Source organism: Lingula anatina, chromosome 10 (genome assembly GCF_051362555.1).
Source record: "Lingula anatina isolate TDL-2025a chromosome 10, LinAna3.0, whole genome shotgun sequence".
Taxonomy (NCBI): domain Eukaryota; kingdom Metazoa; phylum Brachiopoda; class Lingulata; order Lingulida; family Lingulidae; genus Lingula; species Lingula anatina.
The window spans coordinates 17,541,042-17,561,007 of NC_141776.1; the positions used below are offsets into that span (position 1 = coordinate 17,541,042).

The following is a 19,966-nucleotide window of genomic DNA, read 5'->3' on the forward strand; positions in this document are numbered from 1 at the left end:
TTACACCCAACATTCTTTAAAAAAAATCCGTATGTGCCTTACTTATACCCCTTATCAGGTTAAATCTCCATGCATAATTTAAAATATACTAACGTAGGCCTACGTATCAAAACTGCACATTTAGTGAACACATTAAAGTAATCATTTTTAACATGCTACTAATAGCAAACAATACTTTTTTTACCTTGATCTGCTACATGTTTTGGGGTTTGACAAAACTTACAAATTTGCAAAAAGTTTTGCGTACATGATAAATCTTTTCAATTATTTAATATTTCAGTTAGTTGAAATAACCTTCAGAAACAAATCCTCAAAGCATAAACGAATTAGGATTACGAACCATTTTATTACAGCAGTTCCCATTTTTTCTTTAATATTACCGCTCTTCTTCCAGTTATTCCTCAACCACGTTTTCTTCCACGGAAGTAATGCCTGGGCATACGCATGCTTCAAGATACCCTGAGAGCATTCAATTTTATTAATGTTCGCGACCGTGTTTGAACTCAATTGTTAAATATCGATATTTAACGTCATTTAAAAAATACCGATGATTAAAAATACCCCATGAAATAAAAGAGATATATTGAAAAATATTAAAGCCCACTAAGAATCTGACGAGTTGGATGCCTGTTATTATCTGGCTTGGGGAGTGCAGCGGTGCATAATTAACAGTTTTTATTGTTAACGAGCTCTAGGTCAACTACAGTGCATTTAGAATGCATCAGCAATTAGTAAGCTTGTCAGCTTTTGATATGATCTAAACAACTTGAGGTGACCATGATCTCGAGCATTACATCTATTATCACCGAAGTTAATAAATAAGTCACGGAAGACCGTCACAGACAATGAAAGAAGATTCTCAACGAGCGCTGCAATTTTGGTGAATCCCATGGCAATACACTGAGGCATAACGAAAATTGCTCAAGTCCGTTCCACACAACTTTCCTAAACTTCTCTGTCTGTATGCACCATGCAGCTCAGTTGAGTTTCAAAGACCTTTATCCTCATTGTCGTCACAGTACCACGTGACCCAGATCTGTTGCTTCATTTATGCATATTGAGTTGAGGTTTACTAAAACGCTTTTTTTCTACTAATAGATTGTTTTCATACTTTTTAAATGGCGGGGATCGATTAAAACATATCTATAGTGTATAGATTAAGTGCTGAATCTTTAAAATTCGAGAAATGGATTTTTATGTGTCTATTATCCTTTAATTAAATACCTAGAATAGATATTTAACTGAGAATATAACATAATATATACCACTGGTGCGATAATCACCACTCGGTGTGAATAGGAAAAATTAAAGGCCCAGTCACAATGTCGGCGATTTGTCGGGGATTAGTTTTGGCCGGGGGTCGTCGTAGAAAATAAAGAATCCTTGAACAATCCTAGCAATAATCCTAATAAAAGTGGAGCAGTCACATTGTCTGAGATTTTTTCAAGGATTTTGACCCGGTTTTGTCGAAAAATCGTGGGATTAGCCTCCGATCGCCTCCGATTGCATCGGAGGCGATCGGAGACGATATCTGCGAGCGTCTTTTTTCACTTGGCATCTTCAAAATCTTCTGTCACAGCCTCCTGCAGCAAGAGCGTCTCAAACTTTTAGCGATCCGGTCGGAGGCGCCCTTATAAACACGGCGATTTACTACGATTCCACCATACGATTCGTCGGAGACGATCACATAAAGCGTACGAATCGTCGCAGGGCGCCTCCGATTCATTCGGAGGGCGCCGGAGACTACTCGCAGACATTGAATCTCAACCTGATTTTCCAATCCCACACAGAATCTTGCGACTAGTCTCAGATTATTCGGAGGACGCCTCCGATTAATCGGAGGGCATCGTAGGTCATCGGAGATTGTGTCTGGGATGCCCAAAATGGGTGAAAAATCTTGCGAGCAATCTTTAAATTTTAAGTTCAAAGTTGGGGACCGCGACGGGTGTGGCGATGTCTAAAAAATCTGCGACAACCCGCAGGCGTCCGGAGAGCGCCTCCGACGGGTGCAAAATCGTGAGATCTGTCTCAAGATTTTGTTCAAATTTCCCGGGTTTTACCCATCCCCGACGCATCGCAACTGATTTGTGACTGGGCCTTAAGTGAAACTAAAGGCATTATAAACTGTCTTATAGTAGTTTGTGTGTCTTTGTTAATATTTACTGAGACCGATTGTAACATAATTGCTTATACCCTATATATAAAAGCAATGTGTGCTTTGTTTGAACGTGATATGATTTTATCTTCTAGGGAATGTAAAGCCAGCAGCTTTCTGGCCACTTGATGCAAACAGTCTTGGCGCCGACCTGAGTGGAAATTGCCACAATGGCACCCTCTATAATATAACGCCAGCTTCCGGTCCGTACGGAAGCGCTCATGCTCTACGTTTTTCTAGAGCCAATAAATCACATATGGTGGTGCCCGGGAATCCTGGATTGGCCGTGAGAGGTTTTACTCTGATATTCCTGATTTATCCTGCAAATGTATCCAGTTGTCTGTTTGAGTATACTAGTAGGCCTACTTTACCCGAAACTAATTGTGGTCTCCATGTATGGCAGCATCCTCATTGGAGCACCTTTTATGCCAATTTTCTTGGCTGCTTTAAAACTGGATACGCAATTACACTAGAAAATGCGTTCAGTGTCAACACGTGGTACAAAGCTATTGTGCAATATGATAATGCCACTGGTAATGCCATGATAGGGGTTGGAAGATTGGATTCTCTTGTCTTTAACAATAAAACATCCACATTGAAGAAGTTTCGACTAAAAACAGACATGGACTTAGTGATTGGTAAACGGAAAAGCAACAATGCGGTTTTCGATGGACGACTATCCTGCGTTCAGCTGTTTGACACAGTCGTCGATCTGCAATGTGTTAACGAAGCGTGGAACAGATGCAAAGAAAGGGCAAATTTAAGTATGTTAACATTCATGCTATACTGATACCCAGTATATCAATATACATGTATTAAGTACCCTATAGATACGCTCGACCAAAAAATTTGGGAAACATGAAATTGGTCTTTCAATAATAGGAAAAAAAAAAACAAACATTGTAATGTAGTGGAAAAATCTTCAGTAGATATAAAAAAGTAGCGAATGTTGGGTACATTATTTATCAATATTGATTAAAATATTTCCCTTGGCTAATATGGTTTATTTATAATTATTCAAAATAACGATGTTTCTGAAAAACTGTAAAAATGCTACATTGTCCGGAAAATGATTTCTTTAAAGGTCTTACACGCACTGTACGCGTATCCCGTCCTGCTTTTTCTTCTCCCAGGTTGTCCACCACCCGAGTCCGGAATAAGTGCAAATTTTTTAGGGAACTTCACTATGGGTTCAGTGGTGAGATACAGATGTCTCCCTGACTATGGACATATTAGCGGAGACAGACGAAGAAGATGTCTGGGAAATTTGACTTGGTCTGGTAGACCAATGACATGTGGAGGTAAAGGATTTCTACCATGGCCCCTGTGCGTACGTCTGATGATAGGTCATCTGGGGAGACGGAAGTGACGTGGTCATTCCACTTCCGTTAATGCCGAGCATGACCAGGCTTGTCCGTAACTTGTTTTAATTTGTAATTATGAATGGGCCTATAATCTATTTGAGTAAGCAATTTTTAAAATAAGAATTGGGTACTTCGAGTTCAATTTGATTTATACTCTGATATAAAAAGTAACTTAGCATTTGCTGGCAGAAAGAGACAAATTGGTAACATTTCATTAAATGTGAATTACCTGTCGCCATTTATTTCCTAACCGTTTGTGAGTTTGGTTGACAGTTCGTTTTTAGAGGGTATTTATATATTCTGTATCACTTCTTAGTGCCATCACTAAAAGGATTGTGGATATTATCGGATCACGTCGGACTTGCCGATTTGAGCGGATACGGAAATAACATGACAGTTCATGGTAAATGGTCCTGGGACATCGGGCTGGGAGGAACTGAGGGAACAGCCATCCGACTGAATACAAATGATTCATACATACATATTCCAAACAATGGCGCACTCGATGTGCGGGGCGAGTTCACTATAATGGTAAGAGTGGAACACCATGGGTTTCAGAACGCATCCCTAACACCAGTCAGGGGCAAATCCAGGATTATTTGAAGGGGGGAGTTCTGGAACGACAAGCCTCGAATGCGATGCCGACCGCCCCTTGGCGTGGGGTTCGGGGCCTGTTCAAGGGCCCCAAAATTTTTGTGTTTTGGAAGGCAAACGGTGCCCTTTGGTACGGTTTAGAACTATGATTCAGCTAGTCAAAATTCTAATTGCAGGTAGGGGAATAAAAGTGTGATATATTTTTCAGAAACCGAAGGACCCCTCCCCCTTCTAAATACAACACTGCCAGTATGCCTCTCGCTACAATCTGTGTGTGGTCACTGAAGACGGTAGAGGAATATATATATTGATAGTGATGGTAGCTCTCCGGGAAAGTGCATTGCATCAAAATTCATGCACTACCGCTTTTTTTCTTGTTTTATGTAATAAATCGACTAATTCCGTGCTTTTTTAAACATAAAGTGCAGGTTTGGACGTAGCCGATGTAAATAACTAGGCGCAATCTTTTAATATCGTAGATCTAATTCTGCCTTTGTAAGCATATCCTGTTAGGGATTAAATAAAGTTTTCATGGCTACCAGGAGGGACGCGTTTAAAGTATGTCCCGAGGTATGATACTGTGAAATGCGCACTGATACACACCTTAAAACAGGTAGCGTGATCCGCTCTACCGGTTAATTCTGTATCCTTTGGATCCGTGTCTGATAGTTGGGGAAGCCTGCTTCTACCTCATTCAACCTCCAGCGGCTTTTTCACTTTTGCATTCCTCTGCTTAAGTATTATAAGGAGATGTCAATCAACTACAGAAAACATTCCTTACTCATTTATGACTGTCAATCACTAACATTACACATCCTGACACGTGTTTGAAAGTGTGTAAGGAAGGACGTTAAATGAACCACTGATTGACAAAACTGTAGGAACATTCGAATACCCTAAGGTACGCTCTTTTTTTTCGTCCCAAAACTCAGAACTGCTAGATCGATCAGCAAGGACCTTCATCCTGTGTGCTTTCACAAATTTTAAATTATATATTTAACTGTCTTGATCCATTTTCAAGAGATTGATTTATTTGACCTATCACGTTCTTATAGTGCGTGCACAATACAACTTTAAATTGGAAGAATAACTATAATATTATTATAAATATTACTATGTTAAACCAAAAAGAAGAGAAACACAAACATGCAAAAATTAAACTGAGGCAAATTAATAAACATGTAGTGATGTAGACTAAATAAATATTAATGCAAAGAAGCCGAATGAACAGATATTCTTAATTTTGCAAATGATTGCCTTATGGCGGAGAACTATTTGACACATGATCATTTTATAGATGAAAATTATAAAGCACAAGCTAAAGTATTCTTCCAACCTGATGACCGATGAAGATCTAGTCTATGTTGGCCGCAAACTCACGGGAGGAAGAAAATTTCAGTTTGTACATATATAACTTTCATCAATAATCCAAATACGAAACTCATGAAGATATTTGCTCGTTCCATTTTAGATTAGCTTCAACCCTGGAGGGGACACATTATATCGACTAGTGGACTACATGAACCTGAACTCGAACAAGCAAACATGTAAACAGTATGGCTTAGTAATTGGTTATTGGAAAAATTCGATTGCTCTCAATCTAAGGAACAGTAGTTCTAGTGATAATTTTTATCGCCCTGCAAGAAATATAATTGAGCAACATGCATGGAACAAAATAGCCGTGACGTATACAAAAAACAGTGGAAAGATATCGATTTATAAGGGCAGCCAATTTAAAACACGGAAGAGAGTAGGCAGCTATGACATGCTGACGTGCTCCGACATCTACATAGGTAAGTACCTTTATGTTTTTTCTTGACATGATTATCCTTTTCTTTACATATCATACTACATGTATGAGCGCGCCATCCAAATCAGTTTGCTACAAACGGTTGATGCATCCATTTCCATTTCACATACGAGCGGTATTTCACATCACTGAGTAAAATCACCCGATATGATAGGTGGAGAAGTGCTGAATATGAAAAGATACCATAACGTGACCGGTTCTCGTTTAGATAACTGATGAAATAAGTTAGTAACCATACGCTTAGTGACCTACCGGTAGTTTCATCACCTTGGCAACGTTTGTTTCAAATATTGCGCCATACCGTCACACCATGAAACAAAATAGTAAATACATACTTGGCAATGGGTGTTTTCTTTTAAAATTAAATAGTCAGTGAGAAAAAGAAATCAGTCATGACGGGAGGGGAGGGTAATGAGGTCCGTGAAAACAGTCTGCTTGGCAATTCAGTGGGAGCATCGCCGAGCACATATTTTCATCTGTCTCCCATCATTCCGTATTCGTTTCCCCACAGTAAGTGTGTCTTTAATAATGTTATCAGGAGCTGCGTGGCGGATCTATATTCTTTGAGTATGAATGTTAGAATGTTAACCAAACAATAAGTGATTGTTCAATTTTAGGTAAACGTGACGGCTTTGAAGGCAAACTTGGCTGCTTGATGATCTACAACACGTCTGCAAATAGCTCAGACTGGATCAAGAGAGCATGGAGCTTCTGCAATGCATCACGAGGTTTTATTAATTTAATCGTCATTATGATCGTTTATAATTTCATAATAAATATTATCGGCAAATTTGATACACTGTCAGTTTATTTAACTTTCCACCTGTTTGTCTAGCGTAAGTACTACATGTATTTGGCAGGTGAGGTGCGTGATTTGCTGACAATAGATAAGTAATTAACGATGTTCATTATTGTGTTGGGTGTGATAATGGCGAATCAAAATATGTGAGGATCCGCAGGGATTACATAGTACTTGACGTTTAAAGTTTGAAAAAATTCAAATATATTACTATGTAAATTTTTCAGTGATGTGCAATATACTTTACTGGTAGCTAGTGTAGTTAAATTATGTGGACTGAAGATAATTTTATTCGTTGATAAAGTCCAAACTAGCACACAGCATCTTATTCCCTCCAGCACCAGCCATTCCAATGTGCACCTCGGAAGAAGAGACAAGTCCACCAACAACCCAACCAACACCCACAACAGAGGTAGAGACAAGTCCACCAACAACCCAACCAACACCCACAACAGAAATAGAGACAAGTCCACCAACAACCCAACCAACACCCACATCAAAGGTAAAGACAAGTCCACCAACAACCCAACCAACATCCACATCAGAGGTAAAGACAAGTCCACCAACAACCCAACCAACACCCACAACAGAGGTAGAGACAAGTCCACCAACAACCCAATCAACACCCACATCAGAGGTAAAGACAAGTCCACCAACAACCCAACCAACACCCACAACAGAGGTAGAGACAAGTCCACCAACAACCCAATCAACACCCACAACAGAGGTAGAGACAAGTCCACCAACAACCCAATCAACACCCACAACAAAGGTAGAGACAAGTCCACCAACAACCCAATCAACACCCACAACAGAAGTAGAGACAAGTCCACCAACAAACCAAACAACACCCAGAACAAATGTAGAGACAAGTCCACCCACAGTCAAGCCAGCGCCCAAGTCCACGTCAGAGGCAGAGAAAAGTCCATCAACAACCGAACCCACAACAACATCAGAGGTAGAGGCAACCACACCTTTATTCCAACCATGTCTCAAGCCACCTGCACCACCCCATGCCAGGATAGCAAGTAATGTGTCCGACGAGCAAAGAGACGGAGTCGTTAATATCACTTTGCTGTGTGACGAAGGTTTCTTTTTCCCTGACGGCACGGTGAATAGATCAGTGAGCTGTGTTCCTGGTAAAGGATGGAAGAATTTACAGGGTTGTGTAGGTACGCCATTTTGCTGTATTGGTAGTTTCTTCAAGGATAAGTCCATTGCCTTGATTCATAGTGGTGCAGAAGAGTATTTGCTTCTCATTGACTGTTGGCGCTCTTCTGTTTTTATCATGTGCAGTGAAGAAATGATACATCCTTATATTTCAGAGACAATCCCAGAAGTAAAACCGAAACCAAAAGGCCAAAGATACCCGCCGAAGGAAGCTCCGCTTACCATTGTTGTTCCAACCGCAACTGTTGCCATAAGTGTTTTAGTAGGCCTCGCCGTATTGGTTTTTGTCTCTGATCTCCCAATATTGTACAGGCACGTGAGGATGGCGATGCGCAGAGTGCGTGGTTGGTTGCGACGATTGAGGAGAAGACGAACAAATGTCGTCGAACCTGCGCCACGGTTGCTTCGTTAAACCTTTAAGCGGAAGTAGAATGTGGTTGAAAGTTAATAATATATATTTTACAAAACTTTTGCTCTGCTAAACATTATGTTTTCTAAGTTTCTGGCATGGGTTCTTTTGAGTTACTTACATTTTTTAAGGGGAAGTAGAATTCCATTATATCTTTATTAGTATTAATGTATTATGATATAGCAAGCAAAACACACATACAGAAGTATATAATTCCAAATAGAAGCGAAATTTATTTTTGGTAGTGCAAAATTCATTTACTTATCCTCAGAACATCATATACAAATTCACAAACGTCGTTTGTTCAATTTCCCCAAAACAATTGCCTAAGTGCCCTCTTTACAACCCAATGGTGGTTCAAACGGTTTTTGATGTTAGTTCGCACTCACTGATGATTTGATTCTCCTTTTGTATTTTACAGCTCTGACACGATCATTTTTCACTTTTCTGCTAGACCTTCCCTTTTGAAAAACCAACATATGGGATGATAGTCTAAACCGAACACTGGTCGAGCACTGACAAGTGATGGTTTATTTTCTCATACGTTTTGGCCATTGTTTATTATTATTTTTTTACAGTGTCACGTGTTAAGGGATTTGGCGTAGACAGTACTTTCAAGAAATACATTGCAGCTTTAAAACTTTACATTTTTACAGGTAATACACTTGACTACTGCCCTTAATCAGAACAGGAATCCCGTCGTGCCTCATTAAATTTACACGAAAATCCATCTAATGCAGAAAAGTCATGGCATCGCCTGTGCCGTAGTTTCGCACTAATTAGTGCATCAGCTTGCCTCTTTTAAAATGGCAGATTCATGTGGTCGCAAATTGAGGAAATATCTGTCTGAAGCAAACAGATTACGTACAGTAAAAACAAGCTTGCTTTTACTGTACTGTTTAGTGTTCACTTTTTGATTTTAAACATGTTTATATTTAAAGAACCTTTGGTGTTTGGATAATTACGGAAGATTCTTCTTTCTTTCTTGTATTTTGATCAAAAATTTGAGCTTGATATATAGGAGTTTTTGGTGTTTAGGTGTAACAGTGACGCCTCAAGTGTTTTTGTCTTTCTTTACTGTTTATATATTTATTTGAGAAGAAGTTTTTTAAATATTAAATGTTAAATGTTTTGATATTTGTGGAGGACCCATTTATTGTAGTTTGATATAAGTGGTTGGTTTTTGTTCTATCTCAAACCTTTGTGTTCTGGTGTGACGGTCAACTCTAAATTGGTTCTACTTCTTCATTGTAAAACCTCTAGTTAATCAGATAAAGTATCTTTAGATTTTTTAATTGATATTTTGATTATTATATAATTGGAGGATACATTTTTTGAAAACAATTTGATGAATTTCATATTTGATTCTTCAGTAAAAGTCATAGCTTTTGATTTAACATTTGTGTTTAAAATTTTCATTGAAAGTTAAATAGTTAATGCTTTGACCACTACGAAAGTTTTCTTTGTATTTCAATACAGTTTTGGAAATTGTACGTATTCAGATGCTTTTGTGTGTCAGTGAGAGCGAGTAGTTTAATATTGATCTTGAGGGTAGGTATTTACTTATTGATATCATTTTTATGCTGAAGTAAACATTATTGTTGTAATTCTTAAAAAAATCTTTTGCACCTCAAATACTTTGACCTGTCAGAAATTCATTATACTGGTACTAATCTTAATACAAGATATTTGATTCATATATTTATATGTGAATGTTGAAGCTTTGGTGAAGTAAAATGTAGTTGAAATGGAAGATCAATCTTTTGTCAACCTTATATATTCGCTGTTTTGTACTTGACTGGAATTCGATGTTTCTGTATGAGAAATACCTTTAAATTGCAGGTGTATGCTTATACATGTATTTTACATGTTGTCGTAAAACAAATTGATTAAACTATCATTTCAAAAATGTATAATTTGTTTCTTTTTGTTTTTGTAATTCAGGGTATTTTATCTAATTACGATTCAGGTTATCATGCCTTATTAATTTCTTATTCATGCCTTATTTTCTTTAAAAATTAATGATGCTCACTTTAACCGATTTATCTTCAAGAATCAAAAATGATTTCTGTGTCTTAATTGCCTTACACTGTGAAATCCAATGTTAATTAATCATATAATGGTGCCTCATCCCTACCGCTCGTTTAGCGTGGTACATGTCACTCATCAAGTAACCATTTCTATGCACAATCAATGTTGTGACCCTGGCACAGCTATCGCAATCAGATTAACCCAAGTGGACTTGTCCCGATTGGGTTTTCAGTGGAAACTGAAGACAACCAAAGGTATGCCAAATATTTGTCTATATTAATTTCTCGAATCAAAGGTGACTATTGCGTTTGGTCCGAATGACCTGCCTCAGAAATCCTGTACATAAGTATATTGACTTTTACTCTTTCGGTGCCTTGTTGCACTTGAAAACAAACGGGGCAATCTTTTTATATTTTGATCCATGACAGCATATACATTTTAAATCCAAATCGACCAAGCTAAGAATTTATACACATGTGATAAAAAAAGCTGTTACACCCCCAATATTTTATGCCAGTACACGTGCTGGAACACGTTTTTGTAAAAGGACATGAAAAGGTTAAAATTGCCCTTAAGAATAGACAAAATAGAATTAAAATAAAACAAAATGATAAATGTGACAATTTTTGCTCATTGAACATAAATGCGTCGTTTCAAGGCTTTTCTCATTTGAAGGTTTCATCACAGAAGTAAGTACTAGTAAACAGCGGCCCTGTAGTAGCCGCGGCCATAAGGTTACATAATAACACTACAGTTATAAATCCATAATGTAAGTTAGTCCATGTTTAAGCAATATACAGATTGAAAATAGTAAAAGCCTGCACAAAATAAAAGTAATTCGCACAAAAAATGTATCTTATCGCATTTACTTCTTTTTAATAAGGGAAGAACCCAGAAAACAGAATTATTTGAAAAGTATCGCAAAACCCTTCAAATACTTAACGAGTTTTGAAGCAAGTGACGAGTTATCTCTGTTACGATTGTTTAGACAAAACAATTTATCAATTTCACAGTCTTCATGAATCACTGTCGCGCAGCATAAAAGGTGGTCACACTGTCACTTTCACTGGGGCACTACATATACATGTATTTTACAGACTCTCACACCCCAAAAATAGGACTTGGGTTTCAGGCGAAGTTTACAATGGTTTTCGCGCTAAAATCTAAGTCTACCAAGGTTTAGAAAGGTTTAACCGACTTTTGTACATTTGAAAAAAAAAAGATTTTCAGTCTTTCACGGTCACGGGGCAGGCTAAAAATACAGTTGCAGACGGAACCAAGCAACTGGGAGTATATGCACAAAACATATAACGTGTCGACAGTTTGATTGATTGATCAATATCATTTTTACTGACTCAGCTTGTGAGCCCAGATGAATATTTCTGTTCATCCTCTGTAGCACGCTTGCATCATTAAATAGATATAATTGCTGTAATTTGTTTTATGACTCCTAGTGGATACCGTGGAAGGTGTCTGTATCATGTTTTCTCCATATCTATTTATCTCCCTCTGTCAGTTATTTATTTCATTGTAATTTATCTGTTTACAATCATCATTTTATTATTATAATTGATATTATTATAATTATTAAGCTGTTTATTTATGTATTAACATCCAGTAACATTGGGAATAGATTTACCTCAAAAACGTGAAGGACTTTGAAAGATACAAAAATACCATTTCCAACCACACATAGCTGATTAATTTTTAAAAATGCTTTTTTCCATAAATGAATTTTTCACCGCGTTCGTCTGTATGATTGCCTAAACGGTGCGTCATCCATAATTTAGTCGATCGTTATATGTATAGAGGACTCGCTCGGAAAAGGTCTTGCGGGTTTTTTTGTTCCAAATCTATATCTCGTCGAGAGCAAAAAACAATTTCCTCCCGCTCACAAATCTAAATCTCGTCGAGAGCAAAAAACAATTTCCTCCTGCTCACAAATCATTTTGTGTCCAGGTTTGAAAATTTAAGAGTTTTCATTGTTTGTAAGGTTTACTTTGAAAAGATATGAAGCTTTTCAAGGTAGTTTTAGGGACCATTCCCATACCCTATCGTACTAGCACGATCGATCTATCTCCAAGGGCTTTCTAGCTAAAATGCATTTAGTTTAAGCGTACACAAAAGTTAATTACCCCCTAGTAGCTTCAGTGGGTCTGACAGACATTTAAGTTGAATGCAATTTAGAGAGAATCCCCTCAGAGTAAGATCGATCCCGCTTGTACGATAGGTTTATGGGAACCCAGCCACAGCCAAACTTTGGCTTTGAGATCTTTTCATAGGTGTATGGTATATGGTAGTATGGTAGTACATTTGGCACAATTCAAAAGTCTACATGTATGTTCACGCTAACGTTTTGTGTGCGGCCATTTTGCTACTCACCAGTAACTTAAGAGAATACTCAGTGAAATCGATACATGGATATTCCTATGGTGTATACATTGTCACATAAATTTATACTGTATCGTCTCGTCAAGTTTATTAGTATAAAACTTGAAAGGCCATTGTATAAACACCCCTACATCTTACCGTTCTCCATGTCTGTCTTTAGTGACCAGTTCCCATGTTACCCCCCCCCCCCAAAAAAAAAAAACAAAAAAAAAACGGAAGTCAGTTCCCTGGCTTATTTGACTACATGTAGATGTAAGACTGTTTTTGATAGGATCCCATGTAACTGAGGTCACAAAGATGTTAGCCACTGGAACTGCCTACTAGTAGGCCTACCTTTTTTTTGTGAAACCGTGGCCAGGTTTGCCCACGTGTGTGTGTGTGTGTGTGTGTATGTGTGTGTGTGCGAGTGTGTTCACATGTGTCGGTTTTCAACTTTCGTTATATTTCGTACTTATTCGTTTTCATTTCTTTGTTTCCCATGTACCACCTGTTAAACCTTTCTAACTTCTCGATTCTGAGTCACAATCAATGCGGCAACAGTTCCCCTGAGAAAGACAGATCGCGGTTGTTAAGCAAAAAACAATCAATACGCCAACAGTTTCCCTGAGAACGAGAACATATATTTGTCATGCTGTTACAGATATTGTCATGTGCGTTGTACCATCATAAATCATCCGGCAACTGCCACAGGTTAAGCAGTAGAACGAAAGCAATTTTGACTTTCAAAAACACATCAACTTGAATGACGTGAATTAGTAAACAGTCAACACACCTTCCACGTGACATTATAATTTGCTGTGGTTCACACGTCAAAGTGTCTAACCACTCCTTAGATTGACGATATCACAGCTCAGTTGCCCGACTTTTACACATAGTCTACTGCTTGGCTGTCGCCGTCAACATATACGATTGGGAATCCGTTGTTTTCATTATCGTGATAGTGCATAAAAAGAAATAGACCTACATGCTGCTCACGTAGTTTTCATTTTTCCGGCAATTCTATAAATGACAAGAAAAAGTATAAAAGGGAAGAAAGCCAAATAGGAATATACTGAAAGAGACTATGGGATATTACAACTGTTACGTGATCTACAAGATTTCCATAAAGTTGATGATTTTATTGATGTCAGGATTTTATGCAGACGGTCAAATTTGCGGTAAGTTTTTTATGTCTTTAGTAACTGAAATGGTTGTAGAATAATTACGTGAAGCATATAAACTTTTAAAAGCACAAAACGCAGTCGTTAAAGTGAAAGGCACAAAATAAACTTTAGGACAATTATAACACCGAGTGAGAATCCTTCACAAGGTCTACCAGCACCCAACGACCTGTGACAAAAGCAAAACGTAGCCGTTTTATAGACAGTTTGTTTCAAAGTACATATAATAATAATAATTTATTCTTATATAGCGCATACATTAAAGATATCAATGCGTCTAACAATTGCTTTTAATTAAAAGAGCTAAATGTTGCTTTTCAAAGAGTTAAATAGTACAATTTATAAAGATATTTAATGACAAAGTTGAGAACTTAAATTTGCAAATTACAAATCTATTATAAAATTAAAAATATGGCTTATTAATAACCTAAATTTTCAGTCTAAAAGTTAAACATTGTCAGTAAGAATAGTAAGAATAAAAATCCTTGGCATCGTGAAAAATCTTGCAGGTAACGATTTTATATCAAACCACTCCGAAAAAGGATGACAGTGTGACACATTTTAAAGAGACAGGACCTTTGCTGTTTTTTGCTTTTGTGCTACAGCTGAAATGGATTATGACAGTTTTAAACTTTCTCTCTTAAACTTATCGTCTTTAATTTTTAAAGATTAGATTCACTGAAGTTTTGAACTAGGATTTCTACCGTTTTTAAATTGTACTTTTATATTGAATTATGATTTTGTATTAAATACCAATAAATTGAATTGAAATGTATTGTAATGGAATGCTCTAGATAAGAAATAATAATAATAATTCCATCAAGCTCATTATTGTTATTATTATTATTATTATTATTATTATTATTATTATTATTAGTGCTTCCTGAACCAAGTAAGAAACCATTAAAGTTTGGTGAAATTAATTAATTGATAAATGGTTAAACATTACTTAATTATTTGTCTGTCTGTCTGTAACATCGTTATGCAAAAAGTTTTTGACGGGTTATGCCGAAAATATTCAGAAACTGTCGAGAGAGGACCGAGTTTCGTCATATGATATATAAAATTGTTTAAATACGGACAACAACTGTGCTGGTTTACCAAAAACATTTGCTGTTGAACTTTAAAGGGATCAATAGAATATGTCTAAAATTTTGGAAATGGACAATTGAGATGCAGTGTAATACCTAGCATAAGCTGACGTTATACTCTCTGACCACAGGTTGCGCTTTAGTGATCTGTTTCAAAACTATTGAATCCTTTAATTTTTGTACTTTTTAGTACGTGGTCCCTAATCTCAGAGGGTAAGCTGGAGTGGGAACCCGTAGCTGTATACCTAAGAATCGCTTTCATGCACCAAACAATTACTGCTACTTAAACATAAAAAATTGATTTCTGTGAAAAAAGGGACAACCCACCCAGCGCAAAGTTATTAGGGAGCAAACGGATAAATAATGATTTGTCGAAGGATTTACACAGTTGAAAAAGGTAGTCCAACTTGATGCGTTGCTGTTTCGATCAAACACAAAGAAGTAAAATGTTAGACCATGTTGATGCTTCACTGATCATGATGATAACAATTGTTAAATATCTTTTTGTTTGGACATAACAGAAGTGATCATGAAATGGTGGGATTCGGTGAAACCCTGCAATAGGAATATATATATATATATATATATATATATATATATATATATATATATATATATATATATGCTTCTTGTGAAAACTGATATTGTTTTCAAAATAACCATATGATTTTGTTGAAAGGGATGTACTTTTTTTCCGATAAAGATCAATCTTGTTGAATATTATTTTACTGTGCAATACAGCTTTACACTTCCGAACCACTTTGTTGTTGAATTTTAGTTTAAGACGGTAAGAAGAAATTGACGAAAGTCTCCCGATTAAAATTTTGTAGAATTTATAAATATCTTTTTGACGTATATAGCACTACATGTATATGTCATGTGTGAACTTTAAAGACCTTAATTACTTACATATAATAGATTGTCAACTGTGAGAGAATGCACCACTGGTGCGATAATCGCCACCCGGTATGAATAGGATAAAATAAACTTAGTTTGCGTGTCTAATTGTTAATATTTACCAGGCTCATTTGTAACATAATTGTAACTAAAGGCATTATAAACTGTCTTATAGTAGTTTTTGTGTCTTTGTTTATATTTACCAAGCCCATTTGTAACATAATTGCTTATACCCCTGTATATAAAAGCAATGATTTCTTGTCTTTTTAACGTAAGATGATTTTATCTTCTAGGAAATGTAAAGCCAGTAGCTTTCTGGCCACTTGATGCAAACAGTCTTGGCGCCGACCTGAGCGGAAATTGTCACAATGGCACCCTCTATGATATAACGCCAGCTTCCGGTCCGTACGGAAGCGCCCATGCCCCGCGTTTTTCTAGCGATCATGGCTCACATATGGTGGTGCCTGGGAATCCTGTATTGGCAGTGAGAAGTTTTACTCTGATATTCCTGATTTACCCTGAAAAACTAGACCCTTGTTGTCTGTTTGAGTATACTGGGTCAGAAGCACGGGGTCTCCATGTCTGGCAGTTTCCTGAAGGGAACACACTGTATGTCAATCTTCTTGATTTATCATCAAATGACCACGTAATTGAACTACCAGATGCGTTCACTGTCAACACTTGGCACAAAGTTATTGTGCAATACGATCATGCCACTGGTAGTGCCATGATAGGGGTTGGAAGGTTGGATACTCATGTCTTCATCAATAAAACATCCACGCTGGGACAGTTTCAACTAAAAACAGGCATGGACTTAGTGATTGGTAAAAGAAAAAATGACTATCGTGTTTTCGATGGACGACTATCCTGCGTTCAGCTGTTTGACACAGCCGTCGATCTACAATGTGTTAATGAAGCTTGGAACAGATGCAAAGAAAGGGCAAATTTAAGTAAGTACATGTACATACTGAGGCTATTCGTATCATAACATTATGTTTGATTAAGGTGTTACTAGGAGAGTGACTGAGGAGAAAACGGTGTTGAAGTGAAGATTGTAAAATTTATCACCGGAGTAAAAAAAAAAACAATTGTCTCGAGGTTTGACCAGCCAACACTTATCGCCTAGTGTTTTATCACTGTGTCAAAACATAATTTATGGTAGAGTAGTATGCTGTTGTAAAAATATTCCCCTTTGTAAAGTAGGCACCGTGTAACGTTCCGATGATGACACAAGTTTAGCATATCAGCATTTTTGTCATTCATCTCTATATGCAATAACATGTTATGAACATTTAATTAGTCGGTCAAAAAGATGGTTCCGTAATTGCAAAGAGCGCGATTTTAATTTATCGTTATTAGTGTAACTAATGCAAAATGGTGTAAATCCGGATCCATTATTTGAACTGAATAATCACTCTCATGCATTTTATAATTTTTTTCAACAAGCATCACGTGAGGTTTTTTTAAATTTTAATTGGGTCAAACGCGCATTGCATGCCACTAATCCCGTCATAAGAATTTCCTTTTCCAGGTTGTCCACCACCCGAGTGCGGAATAAACACAAATTTTTCAGGGAACTTCACTATGGGTTCAGTGGTGATGTTCGATTGTCTCCCTGGATATGCATATATCAGCGGAGACGGACAAAGAAGATGTCTGGGAAATTTGACTTGGTCCGGGAGACCAATGACATGTGGAGGTAAAGGATATCTACCATGGCCCCTGTGTGTACGTCTGTTTATAGGTCATCTGGGTAGACGGAAGTGACGTGGTCATTCCACTTCTGTTTATAATTTGCATGCCTTTGCTCATCCATGAGTTGCCTTAATTAGTATTTAATTATAAAATTAAATTGAATACGTCATTTAAGGAATATGAAGTGAGGAGTTCAATTTCAGTTGTCATTTATACATAATAAGTATCTTGAGATTTATTTGCATAAAGAAATATGCGTAAGTAATATTTTATTAAATTTGAATTTTCTAACGCCCTTTGTTTCTTACACACATACGTCAAAAAGATATTTATAAATTCTGAGAATTTGGTTAACAGTTATATTTTAGTGGATGGTTATATATATTTTCTTCTCACTCCATAGTGGAACTATCACTTAAAGGATTGTGGATATTATCAGAGCACGTCGGACTTGCCGATTTGAGCGGATACGGAAATAACATGACAGTTCATGGTGAATGGGCCTGGGACATCGGTCAGGGAGGAACTGAGGGAACAGCCATCCGACTGAATACAAGTGATTCGTACATACATATTCCAAACAATGGCGCACTCGATGTGCGGGGCGAGTTTACCATAATGGTAAGTGTGGATGGAATGCCCTGGATTTCAGAACAGTATGCCTCTCAGAACTACCTGTATATAACAGTATGTCTATCATTGCTATCCGTGCGTGGTCACTGAAGACGGCTCAAATAGTCTGTCAAAATACTTTTTTTTCAAACTATAGATTAACAGTTTCCTTAAAAATATATGTTGTGCCGCCAGATAATCAAAGAATAAAACAACAAATAGAATATAGCCACATGTTTTTTAGACGATGTAAATGGAGGTACAACTTAGCAAAAAAGCGAAACTGAAGCAAACTGATTACCGTCCAAATAAATGATTATACAAAGATACAAAAGTACACAAATTGCAAATGATTACCTTTTAGCGGAGGTAAAATTGACAGATAATCAAAATCGTTCCTTTTTAGATTAGCTTCAACCCTGAAAACGACCCAAATTATCGACTAGTATACTACTTACAGCCGCAAGGAACAGATTTGAAGAAGGGCTTAGTGATTGGGTTTAAGTCCCAATCAATGTTTGTTAGTCTAAGGAATGAATATTCCGTGGATAATTTTCATTCTCTAGGAGGAATTGTAATTGAGCAATGTGCATGGAACAATGTAGCAGTGACGTATACAAAAAACAGTGGAAATATATCGATTTACAAGGACTTGCAATTACTGGAAGAAAAACATGTGGGTAGTTATGACATGGTGACAGAGTATGACATCTACATAGGTAAGTACCTTTATGTTTTTTATTCTTGGCTTTAATATCCTTTTTCTTACACATATCATACTGCACTAGGGCATGTCTGAGCGAGCCGTTTCAAAATCTGTTTGCTACAAACGGTTGATTCATCTTTCCTTTGCATACATGTACGAGTGTTTTATCATGTCACCAAGTAAAATCACCCGATCTGATAGTTAAGGATTCCTGAATATGAAAACATACCATAACGTGACAGATCCTCGTTTGAATAACTGATAGCATAAGATAGTAACCATACGCTTAATGACCTAACGGTAGTTTCATCACCTCGACAACGTTTGTTTCGAATATTGCGCCACATACTGTCACACCATGAAACAAAATATCGTTCATAGTACATTGTATTTTCTTTTAAAATTAAATACTTAGTGAAAAAATGCAGTCATGGCGGGAGGGAAGGGTTTTGGAATGCTTTGGGGTCCATGAAAAAGTCTGCTCGGCAATTCGGTGGGAGCCTTCCTCTGTGTACCCATCATTCCGTATACGTGTCCCCACAGTAAATGTGCCTTTTATAATGATATCAGTAGCTGCGTGGTGGATCTATATTCTTTGTGTATGAATGTTAGAATGTTAACCAAACAATAACTGCTTGCTCATTTTTAGGCAAACGACACGGATTTGAAGGCAAACTTGGCTGCTTGATGATCTACAACACGTCTGCTAATAGCTCAGACTGGATCAAGAGGGCATGGGGCTTCTGCAATGCATCACGAGGTTTTATTTTTATAAACGTTATTATGATCGTTTATAATTTCGTAAGAATATTATCGGTAAATTTGTTACACTGTCAGTTCCTTTTAACTTTCCACCTGTTTGTCTAGCGTAAGTACTACATGTGTTTGGCAGGTGAGGTGCGTGTTTAGCTGACAGTAGATTTAGTAATTAATGATGTTCATTATTGTGTTGGGTGTAATAATGGCAAATCAAAATATGTGAGGACACGAAGGGATAACACAGTGCTTGACGTTTAAAGTTTGGAAATTTTCAAATATGTTACTACGTAAATTTCTCAGTGCTGTATTACGGGCAGCTAGCG

At 37.1% G+C, this 19,966-nt stretch overlaps 3 protein-coding genes across 4 annotated transcripts; all 3 read left to right on the plus strand.

Annotated features, from left to right (window-relative positions):
• Positions 1-808: 808 nt before the first annotated feature.
• On the plus strand, positions 809-6,224 carry LOC147759700 (uncharacterized). The gene is made up of 4 exons (XM_086996450.1): positions 809-2,919; positions 3,289-3,456; positions 3,836-4,050; positions 5,585-6,224. The coding sequence occupies exons 1-4, from the start codon at positions 2,412-2,414 to the stop codon at positions 5,930-5,932; spliced, it is 1,239 nt and encodes a 412-aa protein (XP_086852576.1). The 5' UTR covers positions 809-2,411; the 3' UTR covers positions 5,933-6,224.
• Positions 6,225-6,550: 326 nt separating this feature from the next.
• LOC147759701 (uncharacterized) lies at positions 6,551-8,217 on the plus strand. Of its 2 annotated transcripts, none has more exons than XM_086998144.1 (3): positions 6,551-6,651; positions 7,061-7,894; positions 8,048-8,217. In XM_086998144.1, exons 1-2 carry the CDS (start codon positions 6,626-6,628, stop codon positions 7,752-7,754), a joined length of 720 nt encoding a protein of 239 aa, XP_086854270.1. In that variant the 5' UTR covers positions 6,551-6,625; the 3' UTR covers positions 7,755-7,894; positions 8,048-8,217. The 2 variants fall into 2 exon arrangements, with proteins under 2 accessions (XP_086854270.1, XP_086854271.1); XM_086998145.1 differs by having other exon boundaries at positions 7,061-7,890; positions 8,048-8,161.
• Positions 8,218-13,786: 5,569 nt separating this feature from the next.
• Positions 13,787-19,964, plus strand: LOC147759702 (uncharacterized). Its single transcript, XM_086998218.1, has 7 exons — positions 13,787-13,880; positions 16,165-16,695; positions 17,403-17,570; positions 17,970-18,187; positions 18,585-18,897; positions 19,534-19,685; positions 19,944-19,964. Exons 1-7 carry the CDS (start codon positions 13,787-13,789, stop codon positions 19,962-19,964), a joined length of 1,497 nt encoding a protein of 498 aa, XP_086854344.1.
• Positions 19,965-19,966: the final 2 nt, after the last annotated feature.

What these genes read in the sequence shown, in the direction of transcription:
- LOC147759700 (XM_086996450.1), top strand. Translation starts at nt 2,412, where the DNA reads ATGGTGGTGCCCGGGAATCCTGGATTGGCCGTGAGAGGTTTTACTCTG. An exon ending in TAGACCAATGACATGTGGAG is followed by an intron (nt 3,457 to 3,835) that starts GTAAAGGATTTC and finishes ATCACTTCTTAG; the next exon opens with TGCCATCACTAAAAGGATTG. An exon ending in GGGGCGAGTTCACTATAATG is followed by an intron (nt 4,051 to 5,584) that starts GTAAGAGTGGAA and finishes GTTCCATTTTAG; the next exon opens with ATTAGCTTCAACCCTGGAGG.
- LOC147759701 (XM_086998144.1), top strand. Translation starts at nt 6,626, where the DNA reads ATGGAGCTTCTGCAATGCATCACGAG. An exon ending in CTTCTGCAATGCATCACGAG is followed by an intron (nt 6,652 to 7,060) that starts GTTTTATTAATT and finishes TATTCCCTCCAG; the next exon opens with CACCAGCCATTCCAATGTGC.
- LOC147759702 (XM_086998218.1), top strand. Translation starts at nt 13,787, where the DNA reads ATGGGATATTACAACTGTTACGTGATCTACAAGATTTCCATAAAGTTG. An exon ending in AGGCATGGACTTAGTGATTG is followed by an intron (nt 16,696 to 17,402) that starts GTAAAAGAAAAA and finishes TTCCTTTTCCAG; the next exon opens with GTTGTCCACCACCCGAGTGC. An exon ending in GGGGCGAGTTTACCATAATG is followed by an intron (nt 18,188 to 18,584) that starts GTAAGTGTGGAT and finishes GTTCCTTTTTAG; the next exon opens with ATTAGCTTCAACCCTGAAAA.